We start from the raw sequence: 21,017 nt of genomic DNA, 5'->3' as shown, positions 1-21,017 counted from the left end.
TCCTCGAGAGCCTGACGAAGCTGATCTTCGGTATATTGAGGCATTATATATAGAAGAAGACATGTGCAAAAGATGAGCCCATTTGGACGCGAATTGAAAATGTTGTGATAAAAGGAGGTTGGGGGTGGGCATTGGGTTGTGGTGGATTTTCGCGTTTTTGTGGGTGCCAGAAACAGGGGGGTGCCAGGAAGTGGGTATGTTGACTTACTCGAGGTTCAGGGAGAAGTAGCTGTGAGCTGTGTCAAGGACATTACGAAAATTCCAATGGTATGGTGTATAAGAGGATTCATATCTGCACTCAGAAGTATCGAAACACTCGGCGACAACGGCATCAAACATCACAAGGGTGCCGTCCCAATCAATATCAAACCGATTCACTGAGTCACTTTGCTCCTGCTCAACAACCCACTGTTACCTTCTCTAGCAGATGCAGACTGCTTGTGATAATCAATTTTATCGAAATTCTGTTCATAAGTCGGCCCAGATCGACACTCAGCTCCATCATACATAATCAACCCAGTTCGCCTAGAGTCCGCAATTCCTCGAACCGTCTCTTGGCTCCCACTGCTTACACAAAACATCTGTTCGGAGCTCGCATATTTGTGTCACGCGATATTCCGATCAACCACGGGATTTCCTGTCTTCGAGATCGGTCTCCGCATCTTGTCTAGGACCCCTTTTCCTTCCTGTTGTCGACATTTCGATACCTTACTACCTGCAACTACCTAAACGGGGAAGAACATACGGCAGCAGCCCTCGTGAAGACTACCAAAACTTTGGAACTTTTCAGCTCAGCTTAGGAACATCAACCATGTGCACTTGGTCCTACCTTCACCACCACCACGTCCAGCCGTGCCCTCGGCCGATTGACAATGTCTTCCATTGGGAATTTTGCATGGACGCTGGAAGAGATTCGGATGGCAATTTTCAGACTCCCTGCGATAAAGTCACTTCCAATGCGGTCCAGAATGTTGATTTTGATAATCCTTGTGCAACTGGAGGCTGTCTGATTTCTCCTGATTGCAGTGCCGGCGGCTGCCGTTTGCAAGAGTTGAACGGCTATTGGAACTGTTGTCAATGCAGCAGAGGAAGTAACACACTGCGCTGGTGTCGACACAAAATGAAGAAGAGTCCAGACACTTTCTGCTACCATCGAGTCTGCAGAAATTGTACGGCGGACACTAACACCTGAGTCCTGACGACCTTGGTAGGGCAAGACAAGGTGATGAGCACCTCACAGCCACTGAGCTTCATTGATAGACGACGACGTGGAGACAGGGAAGAATACACGAGGAGTTCGCAAAAGTGATTTGGAATCTTTCGACAGACCGACGATTTGCTATTCCAGAAGTGGCGCCATATCTCACTCGATGCTCGTTCACCAGCCGCCACACCCAAGTTCTCGGCTCTTCATGGGCCGTGGAAAGATGGGTATCAGAGTCTAGGCTTTTAAGCCCTAGTCCAGCAGCTGATGTCGGGTCGTACACGGATCGGGATGAAGACCAGTTATATTGGAGAGAACATCAGGCAGGGGGTGTTGTCGTCGGCCGAGAGCGCCTCCTGGTGATCAACTTGCTTCCTGGCTGTTCACCACGAGCCCAACTCCACGCACGAGGCTGAACGATGGAGGCGAGGAGGCTTGGGAGCCTTTGCATTACATGAAGTAATATAGACCAATCGAAATGCTATAATTTCTACTGCGTGTTTCACCCAAATGGTTCGCACATTTGCCTGACTAAAGTGTCTGTCGCGATTTTGTTCTAACGGAAAGCAGATACGGATCAAGCCCCGGGATTCAACGCGTCCGAAGTCGGTCCCTGATACATATCAGAGACCTGGCTGCCACGTTTTTCTTTCAATAACCCTTCAAACTATTTGTTCTTGGATGCATCTTGCGAGTCATTTGCTCGCCTTTTGCAAACAGGCCGCCAAAGCCTCCGCTTGGGACCCAATGCAGTGGTAACTGATCGTCAGGGGAAGGGGAAGAAATCGTGGCCGCCTCAATATGCTTACCGACAGGTCGGAGTAGATCGCCGAACCTGCTTCTTCTGTAACCTTCTGTCCGGAGATTCTGAGTATATAGTTGAGGATTGAAACCCCAGAATAGTCGAGGTGTATTTCAGGACCTGAAAGTAACATCAGAACATTGAGCATCGCATCGTGCCTGTGACTCTCAAATCTTCATTTGACTATTCAACTCCAGCTTCTCTATCTTCGTAACTTTTGAACTGCAACATCCGCATATCGAAAAGTACATTTACATTCGAAAACCTCGAAGACGTCATGTGCCACACCATAGCTTTCAAGTTGCCCTGCGAGCATATCCAGACTCATATCGAATATTGCTCCAAGGCTTCGACATCCTCGAAAAAAGATCCATCCAAACGCAAAACCTGCAGAGATGTCACTCAACAAAACATTCCGTACCCTCCTCCCCCAGGCTATGACCAGAGAGCCTTGCCAAAGTGCCCTTTGGCAGACTGCCCATACGAAAGCCGCAACAGATGCTGGAACTGCTGCTGGTGTGGCAAGGGTTGGAACGATGGAGGCAGATGTAGCTGCATCATGATCATTGACGGAAACCAGTACCGCTGCGAGCATATCTGCTGCTCGACATGTACTGCCGCCATGGATGGTTGAATATTTCCAAGAATATGATGGAGCAATTAAGCGAGTGGCCTGTGGAATCAAATCACTTCTTGGAGCTTAGGAGGTGACGTAAAAGAAGGAGAAAGACTCAGCTTGAGATTCTCAAGTGACTAGACGTCATGGCAATCTATCTTCTGGAGGAGCCCAAACCCAGGAAAGGATAGTATGAATCAGTGGTGGGTGCAGAAACACATAGAAAGGATAGGTTCCACTTGTTTTCTCTTCAATAATCTCGCAGTGGTCGAGTAAGCCAGCAAGTTCTCATAGTGACATCCATCGCCATCGTCGGTGGCAATGGGTGCTTGCAGGTGAATCTCAGACAACCGGATTGTCTCACACTGTATAATGTATCTAATATTCCTAAGTGATGAAATTGTCCGCGACCTTTTTCGGTGCCGCGTTCCTGCATGATATTTGCCCAGATTCCGTATCTGTGAGTAGTTAAACATGATCTCGAGATCGTGATCGGATGGGGTCCAACTTGGGTCACATTAAGCAGCTACCCAGCTCAGTCTCCAGATCCTGCACTCTTGCATTTCGATCCAGCCAACCAACCCCTCCTAACTCACGCCACTTTCCTCTCGACCACTCAGATTTTGGAGCAGCCGATTGGCGAGGCTAAGTATTATCGGGGCTAATATTAGCCCCGAATAAGGATCGTGATTATCGTGAAACCCTCCATTCAGACTATCACAAGATGGTCATGCGTCAAGCTTCCTAGCGAGATCTTACGAACCCAGGCACCGGGAGGGCGGGCTTCTCATCCGCTGCTCAAACCACTCGTGGAGGAATTCATCCCCATGGATGCGATGTAAGACGCGTAACACAGAGATTGATGACGGTGGAGATCGTCGTGTCGCAATAATGGGTGGACCGGTGTGACACAAAGCTGCGAGTTCCCGTCGGAGACTTCACCCAGATTTGATGAGGGCGTGTTGGGAGAGCCCTGGCCGCACAAGCAGGTTGTTTCATTGGCTGCCTGATCTATGTTTCCGCACCCTCAAGTATGGATGCAACACATAACATTCACGCCAAACAACCCATCCACCATGCAGCCCGAGACATTGGAATCCCAGAAACAGTCAATTGGGGCCATCTTTGACCCTGGGTTCCACGACCCTTACTGTCGGTGAGCGAGGGGTGATGACAGATGAGATGTGGAGTGAGGGTGGTGTTCGAGATGGTTGGTAAGAAGTGAACATGTGTCAGTAGCTGTGAGAAAAGAAACCAACGGAGGCGTTCATCGGCAGTTAGGACGGAATAGTGATCATGGAAGTGCGGTAACTTTGTACAAATTTTATGATGTGCAAGGAGAGGTCATCAAGAAGGCGGAAACGATGAAGTATATAAGATACAGGAAGCTGCTTGGTGAAAGCGAATTCCAGTCAACTTCACAGATTACCGCCATCAGTCGTTGACTATCTCACTACCGTGACTTCATACTTTTGTTTCGTCAAGTATAAACAAATCTGCACATTGCCATCTTTCACCATGTGTCACGGCCACCCTCGTCTCCACCCTTGCTCACACACTTCGATCAACTGGCACTACTGCCCTTCGGCCCTGATTGATCTCGAAACAGGTGTAGAGACTCCTTGCTCACACCTGAGTTATGCAACCGCCCAACCCAGCAATGCCGACTGTCCTTTGATCAACTGTCAGTTCAAGGCGATGGGTGGCACCTGGACCTGTTGTCAGTGTAACCAAGGTCCCAATACCCAGGGCTGGTGTACAATGCCAAAAGCCACACCAGGCCATGGTATCTCCGCCCCTGTCAATGAGTCTGAGACTTGTGATCATGGGTGCTGTGCCGAATGCGCACGTTACCGTGGGTCTATCAATCCTCGATGTACACCTGTTAACCATTGAGCTAAACAACCGGCCTAGTCCCAACACGAGCGACCACCCCAGATATGGCATTCAGTGAGCTCCGTCAGGGGGTTGCTAGCCGCAGGTTTGGCTACGGCTCTTCCAGTCGCTCTCACCGTCGAGGTTCTGCCTTATCCAAGATCAACGGGTTTCCTCCTGTGGATGAGAACGCAGACACTGTGTCGCCCTCCGCATCAGGCTCGTGTTCAAGAAGCAACAACTCTTACAAATCGTCTACATCCGGCAATACCTCTTATGGATCTGTGACTTCAGCAAGCCGAAGCGCGGCCTACAGGGTCGATTTGGAGTACAGTTCTAAACGGCACAAGTCATCCTCCGGAAAGTCAAGCAAGAAGAGCCAGAAGTCTATGAGAGCGCATTGATGTAGGGTGGGTCAGCTGAGTTGGCGCTATCAAGGAGATTGCCCCAGGAGACAACGAATTGTCAAATACTACGTTTGGCGATCTCTGTAGAGTACAGGTGCTCAGTGCCAGTCGGATTCTTTCGTCAACGCGTTTGCCAGTGGTCACAGTCTGAGCTTGCCAGCTGTGATCGGAGGAACCTATGAACCAGAGAAGTATCGGTTCTATCATGTTTAATTAAGTCTAATCCGGTGCCCAGCGCCGAGATCATGGTGCGAAATGGTACTGTTAGTAAACCAGTTGCCCTCGACTCCGCATCTTGGCCTTCAGCGTATCTCTTCTGTGTCCGGGAAGAAGAAGCAGACCCTGAAGGGAGAGAGCCACGTGTAGTCTTATAGTTCCGAGAACCTCATGCAAATTATGGTTTCGGCTGGAATTGTGTTCAGGTCCTTCAAAAAACATCTGTTGTGAAAGCTAGCAATCAATGATGAACAAAACGAGAGTCGAAGATGTTGAAGGATTACACACAATCCGCCCATGATTGACTTGCCCCGCCACATTAAGTGTGGCGTCTAGCCTCATCACCTAAGCGACCCGGAAGCGGGTATGGGTTGATCCACCCCTCCGGGCACGTGCCTCCGTGGCCGGACCCACAGTTCCCCCAAAAGCTCCCGTGAAGTGCCGCCGACGTGTCGTCTCATCTGTCCATCGCATCATACGTCAGGGTCACAATCTCAGAGAAGAAAATCACAAGAACTACATACTCGCCGTCAAAACTTTCTCAATGGCCTGTGGATCCGGCTGCTGCGGTCCTCCACAGGAACAGGCTTTCGCGAGGGACAACCTGCCTCTAGTCGCCTCGCCCCCAGATGGATTGGACCGCGACTATCCTGATGTTGTCGACGCCTGCTGCGCGGTTAAGGAGAGCGATTTGAATGCCGTCATTGAAGCTAAGGTGGAAGAATGCAAGACGACCGATCATGGAAGAGACAAGGACTCTGGAAACACAATCCTCCAGAACTGCTGCGCTGCGTCCAACGACGGCAGCATTGACTCAGCACAAGTCGAAGAAGATTGTTGCGCTCCAAAGGTCAAGGTTGGCGACTTTGCGAACGCTTGCTACGGGTCTCATAATGAACAAGTTGCTGTAATCAGCGCTAAAAGCAATACCATCGCCGAGTCTCCTGACGAGTCCGCAAAGAAGGTTCCTGGCGTTGGATGCCAATCTGAACAAGACGACCTCGCCTTCAAGTCAATCGCGGCCTCGATCAACACTCCCGATTCCAAGCAGGACTCTTGTGCCCCGAAATCCAAGAAGTGCTCTTCAGGATGTTGTGGCTCGGCGAGGGGCAAAAGACCTACTGACAGCCCTGAGACCACATCAATCAAAGCAGTGGCGGGCGAAGTTATTGCCGTGACCGAATCTGATGGTGATGAACCTGTAAAGATCTGCTCAGACGATAGCAAAAAGGGTTGTTGCTCCTCTGGTTCTGCACCTGACGTTCGTGGAGAGAAGACACCCAGCTGTTGTGAGGGCAAGACGTCACCTTGCTGCGACTCTACTTGCATCGATCGCCTCGCTCTGCGCGAGTGCGCAAACGGAAAGGCTTCAAAGCTTCCGCAGACCTACCAAGGTAAATTCTCGTGCAAAGAGCTCACTTTTTCCAGCTGCTAATATGATCCACACAAGCCTCCACAGACAATAACTGCACTGGCGGCCAGGACGGCAAGGCGTGCCGAGGTCATTCTCGAAGCGTACGTCAGATTTATCAGTCAAAGCTCGATGCCTTGGGCTGTATCTGCCGTGCACTTCTTGCTCTCGGCCAGGAATCTTGCTGTGCTCCTCGTGAGTGCTCCTCCATCGAAAGGAAGCGATCTTCAAAGAAGTCCGCGTCTTTTCATCGCACATCGGTTGATTCCTGCAGCGCTTCCGGGGTGGACAAATCTGCTTCCCGTCCGGGACCAAGGAAATGCGGCGAAAAGCCAACTCGCAGTTCAAGGTCTGGCATCAAACCAGGTACATGTAACGATGGTTGCTGCTCGAAGCCCAAAACGCGGAGCATTATTGGATCATGTGCCGACTCCTGTTGCGACGAGTCGCCGTCGAGACCTATTAACCAATCGTTACCGCCTGAGCCGAAGAGTGTGAACGAGGATCTTGAACAAGGCCTTGTTGGAAAAGAACACGTCGTGCTGAGCATTTCTGGCATGACCTGCACTGGGTGCGAAACAAAACTCAGACGAACTCTGGCCACAATGAACGCAGTCAAAAACCTGAAGACTAGCTTGGTGTTGGCTCGAGCCGAATTCGACTTGAACATTGGCGCCGGCTCGGTGGATGAAGTCATCAAACATCTCGAACGTACAACTGAGTTCAAATGCGAAAAGATCACCACGCAGGGTGCTGCCAGTGTTGACATCGTCTGCCCTGGCGATCCCCAAGATTTCATCAATCATCCATGGCCCAATGGTGTCACGGACATTCGGGTCATAGACAAGGCCATTGTTCATGTTGAATTTGACGCGAAGGTCGTCGGAGCCCGTGATCTGGTCGAAACAGGCTGGGGAACGCCTGTTACGCTGGCGCCACTTCGAGCGGATCCTTCGTTGGAGGCTGGAAGCAAGCACATTCGCAACATGGGATGCATAACTTTGCTTTCAACTATCCTGACGATTCCCGTTCTCATAATGGCCTGGGCACCTCTTCCAAAAAGAGAAATAGCATATGGCTCGGCATCGCTAGCCTTGGCGACGATTGTACAAGTCGTAATTGCTGGGCCATTCTATCCAAAAGCTTTGAAGAGCTTGATCTTTTCACGAGTTATTGAGATGGATCTATTGATTGTGCTAAGCACAAGTGCCGCTTACATCTTCTCCGTTGTGTCATTTGGGTTTCTTGTCTCTCAGAAGCCTCTTTCGACTGGGGAGTTTTTCGAAACGAGTACCCTTCTTGTAACGCTCATTATGGTTGGTAGGTATGTGAGCGCTCTAGCGCGACAAAAAGCCGTCGAGTCTATCTCGATACGATCTCTTCAGATCTCGACGGCTCTGATTGTTAATTCAGTTGGTGAGGATGAGGAGATTGACGCCCGTCTCCTCCAGTACGGAGACATCTTCAAGGTCGTCCCTGATTCCAGAATCCCTACCGATGGGACAGTTATCTCAGGTCTCTCGCAAGTTAATGAGTCAATGATGACTGGGGAGTCAGGACGCATCGAAAAGTCCACCGGATCCTCAGTCATTGCTGGCACTGTAAACGGCTCTGGCTCTCTTACCGTTCGTCTGAATAGGCTTCCTGGCAATAACACCATCAGCAATATCGCCGGAATGGTCGACGAGGCTAAGCTTTCTAAGCCAAAGATCCAGGACATTGCCGATAGAGTCGCTTCATACTTCGTACCGGTAGTTATGGCCATCACCATCATCACTTTCTCGATTTGGATTGCTGTTGGCATTGCGGTCCGCAAGCAGGGTGGCTCTGAAGCAACTATCCAGGCGGTAACATACGCCATCACCGTCCTCATTGTATCTTGCCCATGCGCTATAGGCCTCGCAGTACCCATGGTCATTTTGATCGCGAGCGGTGCAGCTGCCGAAAAGGGTATCGTCTTCAAATCTGCGGACAGCATTGAGCTTGCCTATAAGACTTCGCACGTTGTCTTTGACAAAACCGGAACCCTTACAACTGGAAATCTCAGAGTTGCGCACGAGACATACTTTACAAAAGATCAAGAGGCCATCAGATCGGTGCTTCTCGGCCTCGTTGGCACCACCAAACACCCAGTCTCTGTTGCCATTTTCACTCATCTAAAAGCACACGTTGCTACACCTAGAGCTGTTACGGATCTGAAGGCCCTAACGGGCAAGGGTGTTGAGGCGAAACTCGACGGAGCCACTCTTCGAGCTGGCAACTCGCGTTGGCTTGGTCTCTCTAACGACCCCAGGGTTCAATCAGTCCTATCCAAGAGCTACACAGCCTTCTGCTTTACTGTGGACAACTCCTTGGTTGCTGTCTTTGGCCTCGAAGACTCTATCCGCACAGATGCTCTTGAAACAATTTCCAATCTCCAGGCTTCCGGCATTTCTGTTCACATCCTCTCAGGGGATGATGATGGTGCCGTTCGAACAGTGGCTTCACGATTGGGCATCTCAGATCTAAACGTTCGTTCCCGATGCACCCCTGGCGACAAGCAAGAGTACATCCAGAACCTACTGTCGCAACCTTTGTCCGACGCCCGCCGATTCAGAGCGAAGAAGCCGAAAGAGCCAGTCATCATCTTCTGTGGCGATGGAACTAACGATGCAGTTGCACTGGCACAGGCCACCATTGGCGTGCACATGAACGAGGGGACCGACGTCGCAAAGTCCGCCGCGGACGTCGTTCTCATGCGTCCGAGCCTTGCGGGGATTCTCACCATCATTGCCATTAGCAAGAAAGCTATCCACAGGATTGCCTTCAACTTTGGCTGGAGCTTCGTATACAACGTGTTTGCTATTCTCCTCGGCGCTGGCGCGTTTGTCAACGCCAGGATTCCGCCCGAATTTGCGGGCTTGGGTGAACTAGTCAGCGTCCTTCCAGTCATCGCCGCCGCGGTCCTTTTGCGATGGACCGCAATCTAGCCCTTTATCGTTACATGCCAGACCCAGGTGGGGGATCCGCTCCGGAGAGGGCGCGTGATGCTCACAGGCGGGCGCCTGAGGATGTGCGTCGGGGCATATTCAACATTTGCCACAAGAATAGTCGCTCTTTGCTTTTGGATGCTTGGAACTTGTTTTTCATTGGTTTGTGGTTTCTTGGTATCGCAAAGTGTTGCCACTACTGGTACGAGAATTGAGTCAATTGCTCTCTTTCGCATTCGTCTGCAAGAACGCGTGTATCGTGCCCTTCTTCGCTAAGCTCTGTCCAAGGAGTTGTAGAGGCACGGCTCTGTGTGCCCCATCGCAGTCTCTGAATCTCAGCTCTCAGATCTTACCTTCAACTGACATGGTCTGAATGTAAGCTACTTACACAAAAAGTGTGGATCAGGGGGTACCTCATCCGTTCTCGTTACTTCGTAGATCGTTGGCATTTCAATTTACCAGGGCTGTTAGGGTGCAACGTTGACAGTCTCTCATTCTTTCTGCCTCACCTATCGCGATCAACGATGGGCAGCAAGACACTTCTCCACCCTTGATGTGAGATTCGGCAGAAACAGCTGCATGTAGGGTATACCCAGGTGATTGAAATGCTTGAAAGAGATAAGGTACCACAGGTCATCTTTGTGATCATGAATCTTCCACCGCCAAGTTTGAGGTATCTGCCTCTCGACGCCTTCGTGCCCGAGGCTGTCCATGCTTTGGGGATACACCTAATTCAAGAGTACTCGGGCGAATCAAGGGATCAAGGCGGTCAACTTGACAAGATGTTTGTACTTCTGACGGCAGAGTGAGTACTTGACTCAGAGATTCTAAACCCAATCAGTACTATATCGTCACTATGCTTCAGCCAACAGTATCCTCCCAGTGACGTCTGATCTAGACGCTAGATTGGTTTAGAAGCCGTGCATTTGGGGTTGGGTGAGAGAGTCAGGGGGGATACCAAAGGCTAGGGGCTCTAGAACCACCATGCTGCAGACAGATCGAGGCGTGCTGCATTTTGTCTGCCGTATCAACCAGTCGGTCTACTGGCATCGAATGGGTGTCGCGACATCATTCAATGTGCCATCTCACCGGTGTGGGGGCACTCCATGCAAACTGCAAAAAGAAACGAGGACATGGGGGCGGGGCGGGGCCGCGGGGATGTTGCAGCATCATGGGACGGGGTGACGGACTAGTCGTCGGCAGACCCCTGGATACCGTCAGCTGGATATTTACATGTTCATTGCATATTCATCTCTTTACTTCGAATGGACGATCTTACCCTCTCTTCACGATGCGAGAGGTTTGGTTTTCAACCCTACACCTTTGTGTGGATCGAGCGTGCGTATTCCACGTGTGAAGGCGGTAGTTCAGTCAAGCCCATCGACCCAGAATGACGCGCATCCGAACACTTGCAGCCCTCGGTACCTTGGATAAAAGGCTGTACGGTACCTCCGTACATCGTAGAAGGAGCTGCGAGCACGGCTTGACCTTGATACTAGGCAAGGCATGAGAGAGGCGCGGTGCCAGGGGACATTCCGGATGGTTTGATCGCTGTCCATGATTTCATTTCTATTCGTACGGTGGTACAATAAGGATTAAGGTCAGAGGAAGGGCTGTTGCTTTTTCTGCCCACCCATGCCCCGCGTCACGGGCCGTGACAACTTGTATGTAGGCTAGAGCATGCAGTCCAGAAACGCCGTCCTTGCCAAGAAGAGTGTGATGGGCAACACATGTGTCTATTGGCTCTAGACGGATCCCCGGCAGGACATGCGTGCAAATCTCCCGATCATACTGAAATGGGGAGTGCATGTTAAGCTGCTGCCTTAGGCTGAGCGTCAGTATAGGTGGTTACGGCCGATGCCTAGTCCTCACGTCGTTTATTGTCTCATTCGCGTGATAGCTCCAAACCAGGTTGGCATTGAAAGTCGGGGAGCTGGACTCACCTCCGGTGAGATTTTGTCTTTTGAATCAAGCATAATTCCAAGGCTACTTGTATTCAGCCGAGAAGGTTACAGGCACGGAACCTAGCTTCGAGGGTGAAGGCACGGCATGGTCTTCGTAGTCCCAGTTCACGGGAGCAACGTTACTGCAATCAACTTGGTGATAATTATTCGACTACCTATAACTAACTTCTCTGAATACCTTCGGACAAACAGGGGACCGCCCTGCGTCTCCTCGTAAGATAGACATTGGCGTCGGTTACAATAGTGCAAAGGCATGTGAAGTATTGATATCAGCTTGCATCATGCATGCTTGGCACCTCGGATTCAGGCTGGGGGAAACATCACAGCAGATGAAGAGAGATCAATGATCCTAGCACAGCTGCTACCATCTGCATCAAGGGCGCTACCAATGGCACATTTCTGATAGGGCTGCAAAAAGGGACCTAAGTCCGAACAAGAAGACCTCAAGGGTGATGGATGCAGCAAGAAGCCAGCCATTCTGCCCGGCCAAGTTTGGCGGAGGACTCGTGGCTGGCGGCGAAATAAGCAATATCTCTGTGCCACCAGGGCCGCCCCGGGCCTTCGTGCCTCGCCCCGGCCCTTACTTCGCCTCTCTTCTTAGTGTTGTCCCATCACCTCGACAGTGGACACGTGTGACACTGATGTTGGCAGGCTGGAAAAGGAGGAAACACACCCATCCCTTATCCGGACGTGAGATCCTACACAGTGTTCTCTTCTACAGTGTCTATTTGACACTAGGTCTCGGGCAGAAAAAGGAACTAAAGGTCCGAGAGGGGGAAAGAGGAAAAGAAGGCTGGCACCGCTGGTACATGTCTAGGGCGCACTCCAAATCCCTGGGCCGCCATCAAATCTTTGGGACGCGTTGATGCTCTTGGATTTGTACACCCCACCACTAAACAAGCCACTTCAGCTAAATGCCAGTGGCGCGGTGACGACAGGGCCTTGTCACACAAGTATATCTCCACCACTCAACCCGACAAGAACTGGATGTTTCTCCTTGTACTCCGTACTTCAGTCACTTTTCGGCTCTCTTGCTTAAAGAGGCCTCACCATATCAAGCAGCATCTGCATGCAAGGATCTTAGTAAGTCTCCGTGATAACAACCGTTATGCAGCTGTTTGAGACTCGACGCTGTACGATGCGCCGATGCCAAGATCGCCCTCGCATCCATTCCTCTCCCCTTCAGTGTAGCTTGCCACGCATACCACCCAATTCTGACAAGTACAATATGAAGACATGGCTGGGAAGATGGGCCTGGCCAAAACTACAGACAGTGGCGGCCGGTTGTGCTCAGTCCACTGGGGAGTAAATTACCGTCAGCATGATACTTAGCATCTGCGACGGCACAGTGGAAGGGAGTTGAGATCTGATATGTGACACAATTGGCCCGAACTACTATTGGATTTACATGCATTAGCTTCGCTCTCATGAGATAATAAGCCTCTTGAACGAGAAGACGTTGCGCTGTCATGCGGAGCAATCCGGCTTCCTCACTCTCACATTGTGTAGGTTCCCCCTCTTTGCATGCCGGCCTCAAACCAAACGTAGAACAAAGCTCATCTACATTAGCTTCTATATCATGGGCTTTCACTGCCTTTATTTCATGCTAACTTTTCGTTTTAGGGGTCACTAGGGGTATGGCGCAGATGCTGTGGCAGGACGATCCTCGCCGGGACTAACATCATTAAGATTACTTCGCAGAAGCTCGGCCTCCGTCTGTCACTTGGTTTTCTCCTCGGAAAACGCCAGCGTGCCCTCTAAATATGAGTTCATATAGAAAATACTGAACTTGCTCTGGCTTTCCTGAAGATGCTCTGACTGATGGGTAACCCAGGCAGAAGACATTATTTTCGCCAAATCTCAGGGTCGTTTCCAGGCCCCCATCACGTATAGCTTGTAGGCTGATCGTGAATAGTATGTGCCTAGTTCAAGGTAGTGAGCCTCCATGGTGGTTAAGTAGGCAAGTGATTAGGCACTTGTGAATTCTGCTTCCTCGAATCCTTGCACTGTTGCCAGGAAATTCAGTCTATCGGTATCCGGGCTGCTGACTGGCCGTTCCGGCCTCACGATGTCCACGGATAGGCACGAAGTACCTGTCATGGCCAAGATCATTCTGACCGCTTTCTGTTTCACCGCAAGCCCCAAAGCTAGTGGAAGTCTTTCTTCAGCTGCCGACTCTTGAGACAGTCTACTGTTGTGCGACCCCGGCGCCCCTTAATCCTCACTTCGTATTGTTCGGAACCTTCGGCGACACCTGTCACACTATGGGCTCTAGTGGGTGAAGGGTCCTAGACAGTATTACCCACATGCAAATTACGTGTGGTGTCAGGGCTCCCGAGTCCGTAGGGCTTAAGTATTAGCGCCCATTGGGGTGATGCTGTGTGGTTGAGAATGAGCTCGTGGCTCGAGTCTCTTGGATTCTCAAAAGACTACGGAGATAATAATCGGAAACTCGTGAAGTTGCGACTGCCCAAGCTGAAGAGTTATAGGCTATCCTGTGGGCTCACAGAAGCATTGTCGTCTCTTTCTGGTGACTAGGTAGTCGCTATCTGAAATTCAGTGTCTTGAAGCCTCGAGACAACGGCATGACAGGGTGTCGGGTAGGGGCTGAGGAGCGCTGTCAGGTCAATTTCAAGGAAATAGGTTTCGTTTCAAGTAGGCTATTTGTAAGGTTGCATGCTGCAGCCGGATGGCTCGTCACAGATCAGACCTTGGGCAACATAGACAGTCAGCTCAAGGAGGCTCGTGAGGGGTGTGCAGTCTGATTCTTGGGAATGTTCTACGAATACTTTCTCACGTTAAGCTCCAGATGGAGACATTGAGTTTAGTGGACTCAGAATGTATGCTGCTATGATGAGAACAACAGCTTCAGGTTCTCGACTGAAGCAGACACAGCTCAGGAATCGGGGGTCCGCCGCAAACCCTCAAAACCAAATACGGGGGGGCGGGCGTTTCTCCATGCTCCATGTACTCTATATAGGCGCTTCAGGCCCAGCAATCATTGGTGATCATAGTGGCATGCCTTGTTACGAGAATATTTCCGAGCATACTGCCCCAGCCGTAGATATATTGCTTAAAAAAAAAACGGGACGATGCCTCGGTGTACTCGATTAAGCACCTCACGTAAGTTCTCGCACTTCTTGTACAGCGCTACTTTGGGTTAGACTCCAGCTCCCCGTCTTTCGACGTCCTCAAACTCGTAAGGGTTCAACTCAGCTCCCGATGCGGCCCAAGTGAACCCTCTAAAAGTTCGAACGATCCCAGACTCGGCTCTCTTGGATCGTTCTCCTTGGAGCGTGCAGGCGGCCAGGTCGTCAGCGACTCTTGCGGAGGAAACGACTCTCAATGGGGATAAGGGCCATCCCCGTTCGAGCATTCACTGGTAGACGGCTTATTAACCTCGTGAAGAAAGTCGCCAACCCGCAACGGGCGTAGGTTGAGGCTTTGGAATGGAGAGCTATTCCCCTCCCCCTCTCCCCTTTGACCCCCCATCTATTAATGCATTCGTAACATGAGACCAATAATGGCGCCAAGAACGTGCAGTGAATAGATGGGACAGTACCTGATGGATCTTGATCTTTTTGGATTCGGTTAGTTGTGGCCGCCGAATATTTCTCCGAGGCCGCGTTCCCGGGTATGCGCCCTGTGAAATCGGTACAATCAAACGTTCAACTGCCTTCGAGGCATCGTGTGCTACTTATCCACCGAGTGATGTGAATTGAGACGAAAAGAGGACCAAGAAAAATTTCGCTACGTGAATCTAGCTGTGTCTCATTAGTTATCTCGAATCTCGGGAGGGCTCTATCACCACCCACATCCACGGAATAGCCCTCGCAGTCTCAGCCCAACAGACATATTCATAGAATATCCACCTGTTCCCGCGGTCCATAGTCTCAAATCTAGAACCTACTAGCGCTTGAAAGCATTTTCCTATTCCGTGATAGCGACTTGGCCTGGTATACGTGCGCCTCCACATTGCTTCTAGGTCCTTCAACCTTCGTCTACGAGCCGACAGGTCCATCGGACCGGGGAAATGTGACAGACCAAGACAGACCTTCTCCAGACGGCCTAGACCAGAAGGAGAGTAAGACGCACAGTGCGTTTAAGAAAAGTATGTCAGCGCGAAGTACTCCTTGACGGTGATCGAGGGTGGACGGCGGCCCCATCCTCGGGCTGCGTCCACCCTCGGCGAGAACTCAAATGCGAACCAGCTAGGTCACTTTGTGTAGTAAGTTGCAGACTCACATGATCAAGAACGCGGTAAGGGTCCGCGGTAAAGATCATGTCTTGGGTATTCTAGAGATTGTAAGCATCCGTACTTCCCCGGAGAGCGCCTTGTTGGTTTAATACCGGGGTTCAGATTGCTTGCTCCCTGATGTGGAATCAACGGCCGGATGCTGGGCCTGCACCCTGGTATCGCCTTCATGCAGCCTATCCGCCGCAGGATCTCGAATCCTCCACAGGCTCAACGCCCACGCACTAACCCCAGTCGCAAGATTAACGTACGCACGAGCTAAAAGGTGGTCTTGATGGGCCACAGATTTCCGGTAAATCCGGGTCAACTTTGGATTCGTCCACGTCCTCTGGTACGTCACTCAATTCGATGTCTACGCCTGTGGTGGGCCTAAAGTCCAAAGATACGGCAGTAGGGAGCGCCGCCCCAGTCAGACACAGCCTACACAGGTGAGCATGCTTGGTCAACCGCTGGATGATTTATGACTACAAACAGGGATGCCGTTGCATGCCCACAATCCGCATACAGGAAGAAGAAATGTCTCCCTGAATGCTGGGAAAGACAGAGAAGTAGTGGGATATCATGGCTGGTCTTCAAGAACGATGGTGTAGATCCTCGAAGCGGGGAGCCGCCAAGATAGCAAAATGTCATTAAAGCGGGATGGGGAACCGCGTTATCTTACCATACATGTATTTTTCAAAGAAAAATAGACTTCGGATGCTTCAAGCTACAGTTTTCCATCGGTATCTTGCCTTCGGAAACACCCACTTGTCCGACTTGTATATCTTCTCAAGCCAATCCTTTTTCAACATTATCCCGAGCAGCATCGAGTCACGAGATCTGACAGTCGATTAACGGGTGGGAACACAAGCCAAGTGCGCCTTACCCTTGTCGTCGAATTCTCCCGGTCATTCGATTGAGAATTCGGTTTGCTCGTGCATCACCGGTTCATGCCACACCCAAGAAAACCACTTGCTCTTTGCGATAACTGGAGTCACACTCGATTTGATACCAAAAGATGGAGGATTCAGGAGCTCAATGGTCCGAGCACTGTGACCCCCTCGTCTTTGTAAGCCATTCCTGACCCAGCTCAATAACTCTCGCAGTAATTCTGCCCAGGCTACCTTCTTCCTAGAACCGTGAAAAGACGGTCTGAGTCAAACGAGAAGGGAGAAGGAAAACGACTAATCAGAATTCAGAACACCAAGACTTTGTACGATGCTGGATGCTCCGTTTACTCGGCGCCCTATGATTGCCAACACAGAGACTCGGCAACTCAGGGCCACTGGCAGTACGGCACTCTTGAAAACCAGAACAGTCCGCAATGTTTTCACCAAGCCATCAATGGGCCCTACAATGTCGACGCGCCTCAAGCTGTTAGCTGGACTCCAGCTCCATCCTCCCTCGATCATGGCTCATCGGGTGGGTTAATTCAGCAAACAAGCACTCTTCCGCCTAGAGTTCCATGGTCGGTCGGCCTGGTCTACAGCTGCTTCGTGCATCAGAACGATGGTACTCGGCCGCAAGAGAATCAAACTATCGACCGAGTGGTCTCCCTAAATGGTCAACACTTCAACCACGATGGGCGGATGAATCATTGGGAGGTTCCCGGGGAACGTGTTTCGACTACGGCGAGCTTGCAAATACCATCTCCGCCGAGATCAACAACTCTATCTTACGGTTCTGCTAGTCCAGAGGATATTGTTTCGCCTCAAGAGAATCGTCTGCTCCATCGCGGTTTCCCGTTATCTGCCGAACTCTCTCAGCCAACTTCGATCAACCCGACTTCGCGGGGCGCCGTGCCTCATCAGCAACCTGAAATTCCTTCTCTGCCTAGTCCACAAGGCGATAGTCGAATCAACAACAAACAATCGCGGTCTCAGAAGCAAGCCTGGAAGCAGTGCTTGACCTCTCCGACAAACAAGTCGAGTCCGCTTGAGCCACCAGAACAACCGGGAAACGCTCGTGGAGTCAAGTCACTTTCTGAAATGTCTTCCAAGCCTTCTCTCTACCATAAGCCAGCGCGGAATGCGGCAGCAAAAGAAAGGGATGAGGGTGGCCGGCTGTTGGAAATTGTCCCTCGGCCAAAAGACACCGAGTCACAAATCTCCAGTCAAGGACGAGAGACAAAGTCAGCTGGTCGACGGAAACGCGTACTGACGGACGAGGACCGACGCGCTGTGGCCGACACCCGCAAAATTGGCGCGTGTATTCGATGTCGTATGCAGCGTCTCAAGGTGAGTTGGCTATGTCCTCTTCCAAGATTGGCAAGGTCGATTGCTACAAAGAAGATGGGATCCTCGATATTGACCATGCGATATTAGTGCGAAGTTGACGCGGCAAATCGCGATGGGCCCTGCTTGACTTGTGCGAAAGTCGACTTGACTTCTTCAAAAGTCATTCACCGCCAGCCGTGCATACGAACCAAACTCGCCGATGTCGTCCTTTACAATGTCAATTACGCTGGAATCGACACGAAGCTGGGACTTCCCGCCAAGATAATCGAGATCGAGAAGTGGGTTGACGAAGGTGAACATGACATCCAACTCGTAACGCGGGGACTGTGTTCTGTACCGATGAATATCCGGGTTCGCAAGTTCGACAAAGAGTCCATGCCGACGGACCAAATCAACTACTTCTGGATGAACGAATACAAGGGCGAGGTAGAAGAGACGAAACTCGAACCGTATGCTCTTGCCAGTGTGAGTTCGTCGAGGGAGCAGCTGGAAGCTTACATCGAGGCCAACGCGGTGAAGGGCTGGGAGGAGCAAGCCTATCGAGGTGATACCGACCAGCTCATTTCGAAACACTACAAAGCGGCAGTGGAGTACTACAACGATTGTGACCAACATCCCATCGACCGGCGTCTGTTACTCAACTTGTTCAAGTTCCGTTTCGCCCAGCGTGAGTGCTTTTCCCACTCTGAATCCAGGTTTCTGCATCAATTAAGTTGTGAAAATGTGGCGTTACATGTTCTAACAAGACTCCTTCGCTAGGCATCTTGACACGCCCTTCATGGATCTATAACAAAGATCCGAAGAGTCAAAATTGCCTAGGCATGACACCAGCCAAAGACGAATATCACCCGTTGATCGACAGAATTCCCACCCCGCCAACGACTACCTCGCAACTTCGTTCTATGGCTCATCTGCGACTGGTCAAGTACCACGAGCATATTCTTGAAGACCTTGAGAAACTCTGCTGCAAGAAGATTCGAACATCCTTCTTCACGGTTTATCTCGTGACGTTCATCATGCTCCACGAGCTTGATGCGACTACGGAACACTACAAGAAAAGCCCCTCCTTCTGCGCTGCCAAAGAGGTATTACGCGGTCGTCTATACAGCTTGAGGACTCTTTGCTGATGAAGACTACAGAAAGAAGATAAAGAAGAGTCCTACCAGCAATATTGCGAAGTTGCGAAGAAGAGCGCAAACATCCTTCTGCTTCATTGGCAATATTACCGACGCGCTCCCGAATCATACTGCGCTGCCGACGATTTCCTGGGAGACCATGTTGCCCGATGGTTTTGGACTGGCTTGCAAGACAGACATGAAGGATTTTGCAGGCAGACCTGGAGGGACATGAAGAATGCTGGTAAGTGAAAACGCTGCCAACACTTACGTTTTAGCTTGACTAACTCTTTGGCAGGCCATTGTACCAATCAAACGTCCCCCGGAGATCCGTTTCACTGGATTTCTCAGATGTTTGATAGCGATTGGAGTCCGAAAAGTATATGGGACCGCGTAGATAACATTATCGCAAAGCAGGAACCACCGGCTGAGCCGGCGTTCAAGCCGCGGAAAGCGACGAAATTGCGATGAATGTTTTGACGAATGGAGGCGCGTTGGTGATGGTTTTGCATGGAATACACGAGGAAGGATAGGACTGGTCATTTTAGTGGGAGGTACTCTGCATTTGGACATGAAGCTATCATGGCATGAACTACGACGACGACGAATAGAATCAAAACTCAAGTTGCCCGCACCTAGTTTGAACAGAAGTCCTATATATGGCTCTGAATCCGAGACACCAATGTTGGGCCTTACAAATGAGGTAGGTCCCTTCTAGTCATGTTGGTTGGCTCTCTAGAATAGGTATATTCCAACACAAATGCAGCGTGGGTGAATGGTAAGGTACTCATAGCAAAAGTCGCACACGCGCTTCTGTGGCTAGCCTATCAAACTTTGCCGTTTCAACCTTGCCGCACGCGTAGTATCTAGAATTATCCTAGCATGCTATAAATATTGCCCTCGAAAGCATTGGGCATATGTATTCTTGCTTCCCCTACCATGCTGGCCTCATCAACCTCCAGAGATGATCAAGTAGCTGCATACTGGTAGCTCGTCAACCTAGTTGAAGCAGACCCAGGCGGACAACTGCGGCGTGCTTGTCAGCCTTGGGCGGCTTACCTGTCAGTAGTCTCAGGGGCACCTTAGAGACAATCTCTCCCAACATGATGCCTGAGACCTTCATTGAGAATATCACGAATACCACCTGTCATGGCTGACAACTGTTAGCACAGTACTATGTGTTGTAATCGAGTTATTTATTTCGACCCCGTCGGAAATCATCCTTCGGGCAATACTTTTTAAGCCGTGGGCATGAGACTCCAAGCTGTTGTCAATGGCCTGCCTAATTGATCTTCCTCCGGGTGAAGTCAAAATTTTGATGGCTTCGTGCGGCGAGCTCAAGCTGGAACTCATGATGAGTCTCTCATTCGTATCCTTTGAAGAGATACCTCTAGTGCAGCTGGGCAAGCGAAGCACTGGAGACAATCCTCGACGTGAGATGCCTTAGCTAGCTGAGTGACTGCTGAAGGTACCTTATTCAGAAGTAGGTAATCCGCAAATCATGCTAGAATACGATGAACAGGACAGCACGCGACAACGTTAGGACTCCACCATACTCGTGCGGCTATCTCTACCACCAGAACGCGCTGCGTGCCTTATGTTCCGGCACGCCGGCAAAGGTACTAGCACTATGTAAACGAAGACGCGAGTCCCTATCTACACGCACCGAAAACGAAGTATCGTTCTCAACACACCTCGTGCGCCGATGCTGCCAGCACATCTCATAAGCCTTGCAAACACCAACTCAGGCCTCGCAGTAGGCAATATCGTCCGAGGGAACAAAAGTTCAAAAGTGATAGCACAACCTGGTTTCGATCCAGGGACCTCTGGGTTATGAGCCCAGCGCTCTACCCCTGAGCTATTGTGCTTGGGGTAGCCTGTTTAAAGGCAGATGCTTCGGTGAGGCGAGGCTGCGATTTATGGAGCTTGAACGAGCGTGAGTCATCGTGGGTGGATTCATGGCAGCC

General features: G+C 50.7%; 6 protein-coding genes across 6 annotated transcripts; 5 read left to right on the top strand and 1 right to left on the bottom strand.

Moving 5' to 3' along the window:
* Positions 1-811: 811 nt before the first annotated feature.
* On the top strand, positions 812-1,192 carry CTAM01_15230 (uncharacterized protein; the record flags this gene model as incomplete). The annotated part of the gene is made up of 1 exon (XM_060531228.1): positions 812-1,192. The coding sequence occupies one exon, from the start codon at positions 812-814 to the stop codon at positions 1,190-1,192; it is 381 nt and encodes a 126-aa protein (XP_060374218.1).
* A 1,091-nt stretch (positions 1,193-2,283) lies between these two features.
* CTAM01_15229 (uncharacterized protein) lies at positions 2,284-2,640 on the top strand (the record flags this gene model as incomplete). Its single annotated transcript, XM_060531227.1, has 1 exon — positions 2,284-2,640. One exon carries the CDS (start codon positions 2,284-2,286, stop codon positions 2,638-2,640), a length of 357 nt encoding a protein of 118 aa, XP_060374217.1.
* Positions 2,641-4,140: 1,500 nt separating this feature from the next.
* Positions 4,141-4,901, top strand: CTAM01_15228 (uncharacterized protein; the record flags this gene model as incomplete). Its single annotated transcript, XM_060531226.1, has 2 exons — positions 4,141-4,477; positions 4,537-4,901. 2 exons carry the CDS (start codon positions 4,141-4,143, stop codon positions 4,899-4,901), a joined length of 702 nt encoding a protein of 233 aa, XP_060374216.1.
* Positions 4,902-5,664: 763 nt separating this feature from the next.
* CTAM01_15227 (copper-translocating P-type ATPase) lies at positions 5,665-9,500 on the top strand (the record flags this gene model as incomplete). Its single annotated transcript, XM_060531225.1, has 2 exons — positions 5,665-6,514; positions 6,580-9,500. 2 exons carry the CDS (start codon positions 5,665-5,667, stop codon positions 9,498-9,500), a joined length of 3,771 nt encoding a protein of 1,256 aa, XP_060374215.1.
* Positions 9,501-15,242: 5,742 nt separating this feature from the next.
* Positions 15,243-15,748, bottom strand: CTAM01_15226 (uncharacterized protein; the record flags this gene model as incomplete). The annotated part of the gene is made up of 2 exons (XM_060531224.1): positions 15,243-15,566; positions 15,620-15,748. 2 exons carry the CDS (start codon positions 15,746-15,748, stop codon positions 15,243-15,245), a joined length of 453 nt encoding a protein of 150 aa, XP_060374214.1.
* A 968-nt stretch (positions 15,749-16,716) lies between these two features.
* Positions 16,717-19,521, top strand: CTAM01_15225 (uncharacterized protein; the record flags this gene model as incomplete). Its single annotated transcript, XM_060531223.1, has 6 exons — positions 16,717-16,767; positions 16,898-17,935; positions 18,023-18,602; positions 18,695-19,020; positions 19,075-19,294; positions 19,349-19,521. 6 exons carry the CDS (start codon positions 16,717-16,719, stop codon positions 19,519-19,521), a joined length of 2,388 nt encoding a protein of 795 aa, XP_060374213.1.
* Positions 19,522-21,017: the final 1,496 nt, after the last annotated feature.

The sequence above is a fragment of the Colletotrichum tamarilloi genome, assembly GCF_030869305.1.
Source record: "Colletotrichum tamarilloi strain Tom-12 chromosome Unknown Scaffold_153.1, whole genome shotgun sequence".
Lineage (NCBI taxonomy): Eukaryota > Fungi > Ascomycota > Sordariomycetes > Glomerellales > Glomerellaceae > Colletotrichum > Colletotrichum tamarilloi.
The sequence above is the reverse complement of the archived record's forward strand: the minus strand, read 5'-3'. Positions and strand labels throughout refer to the sequence as shown.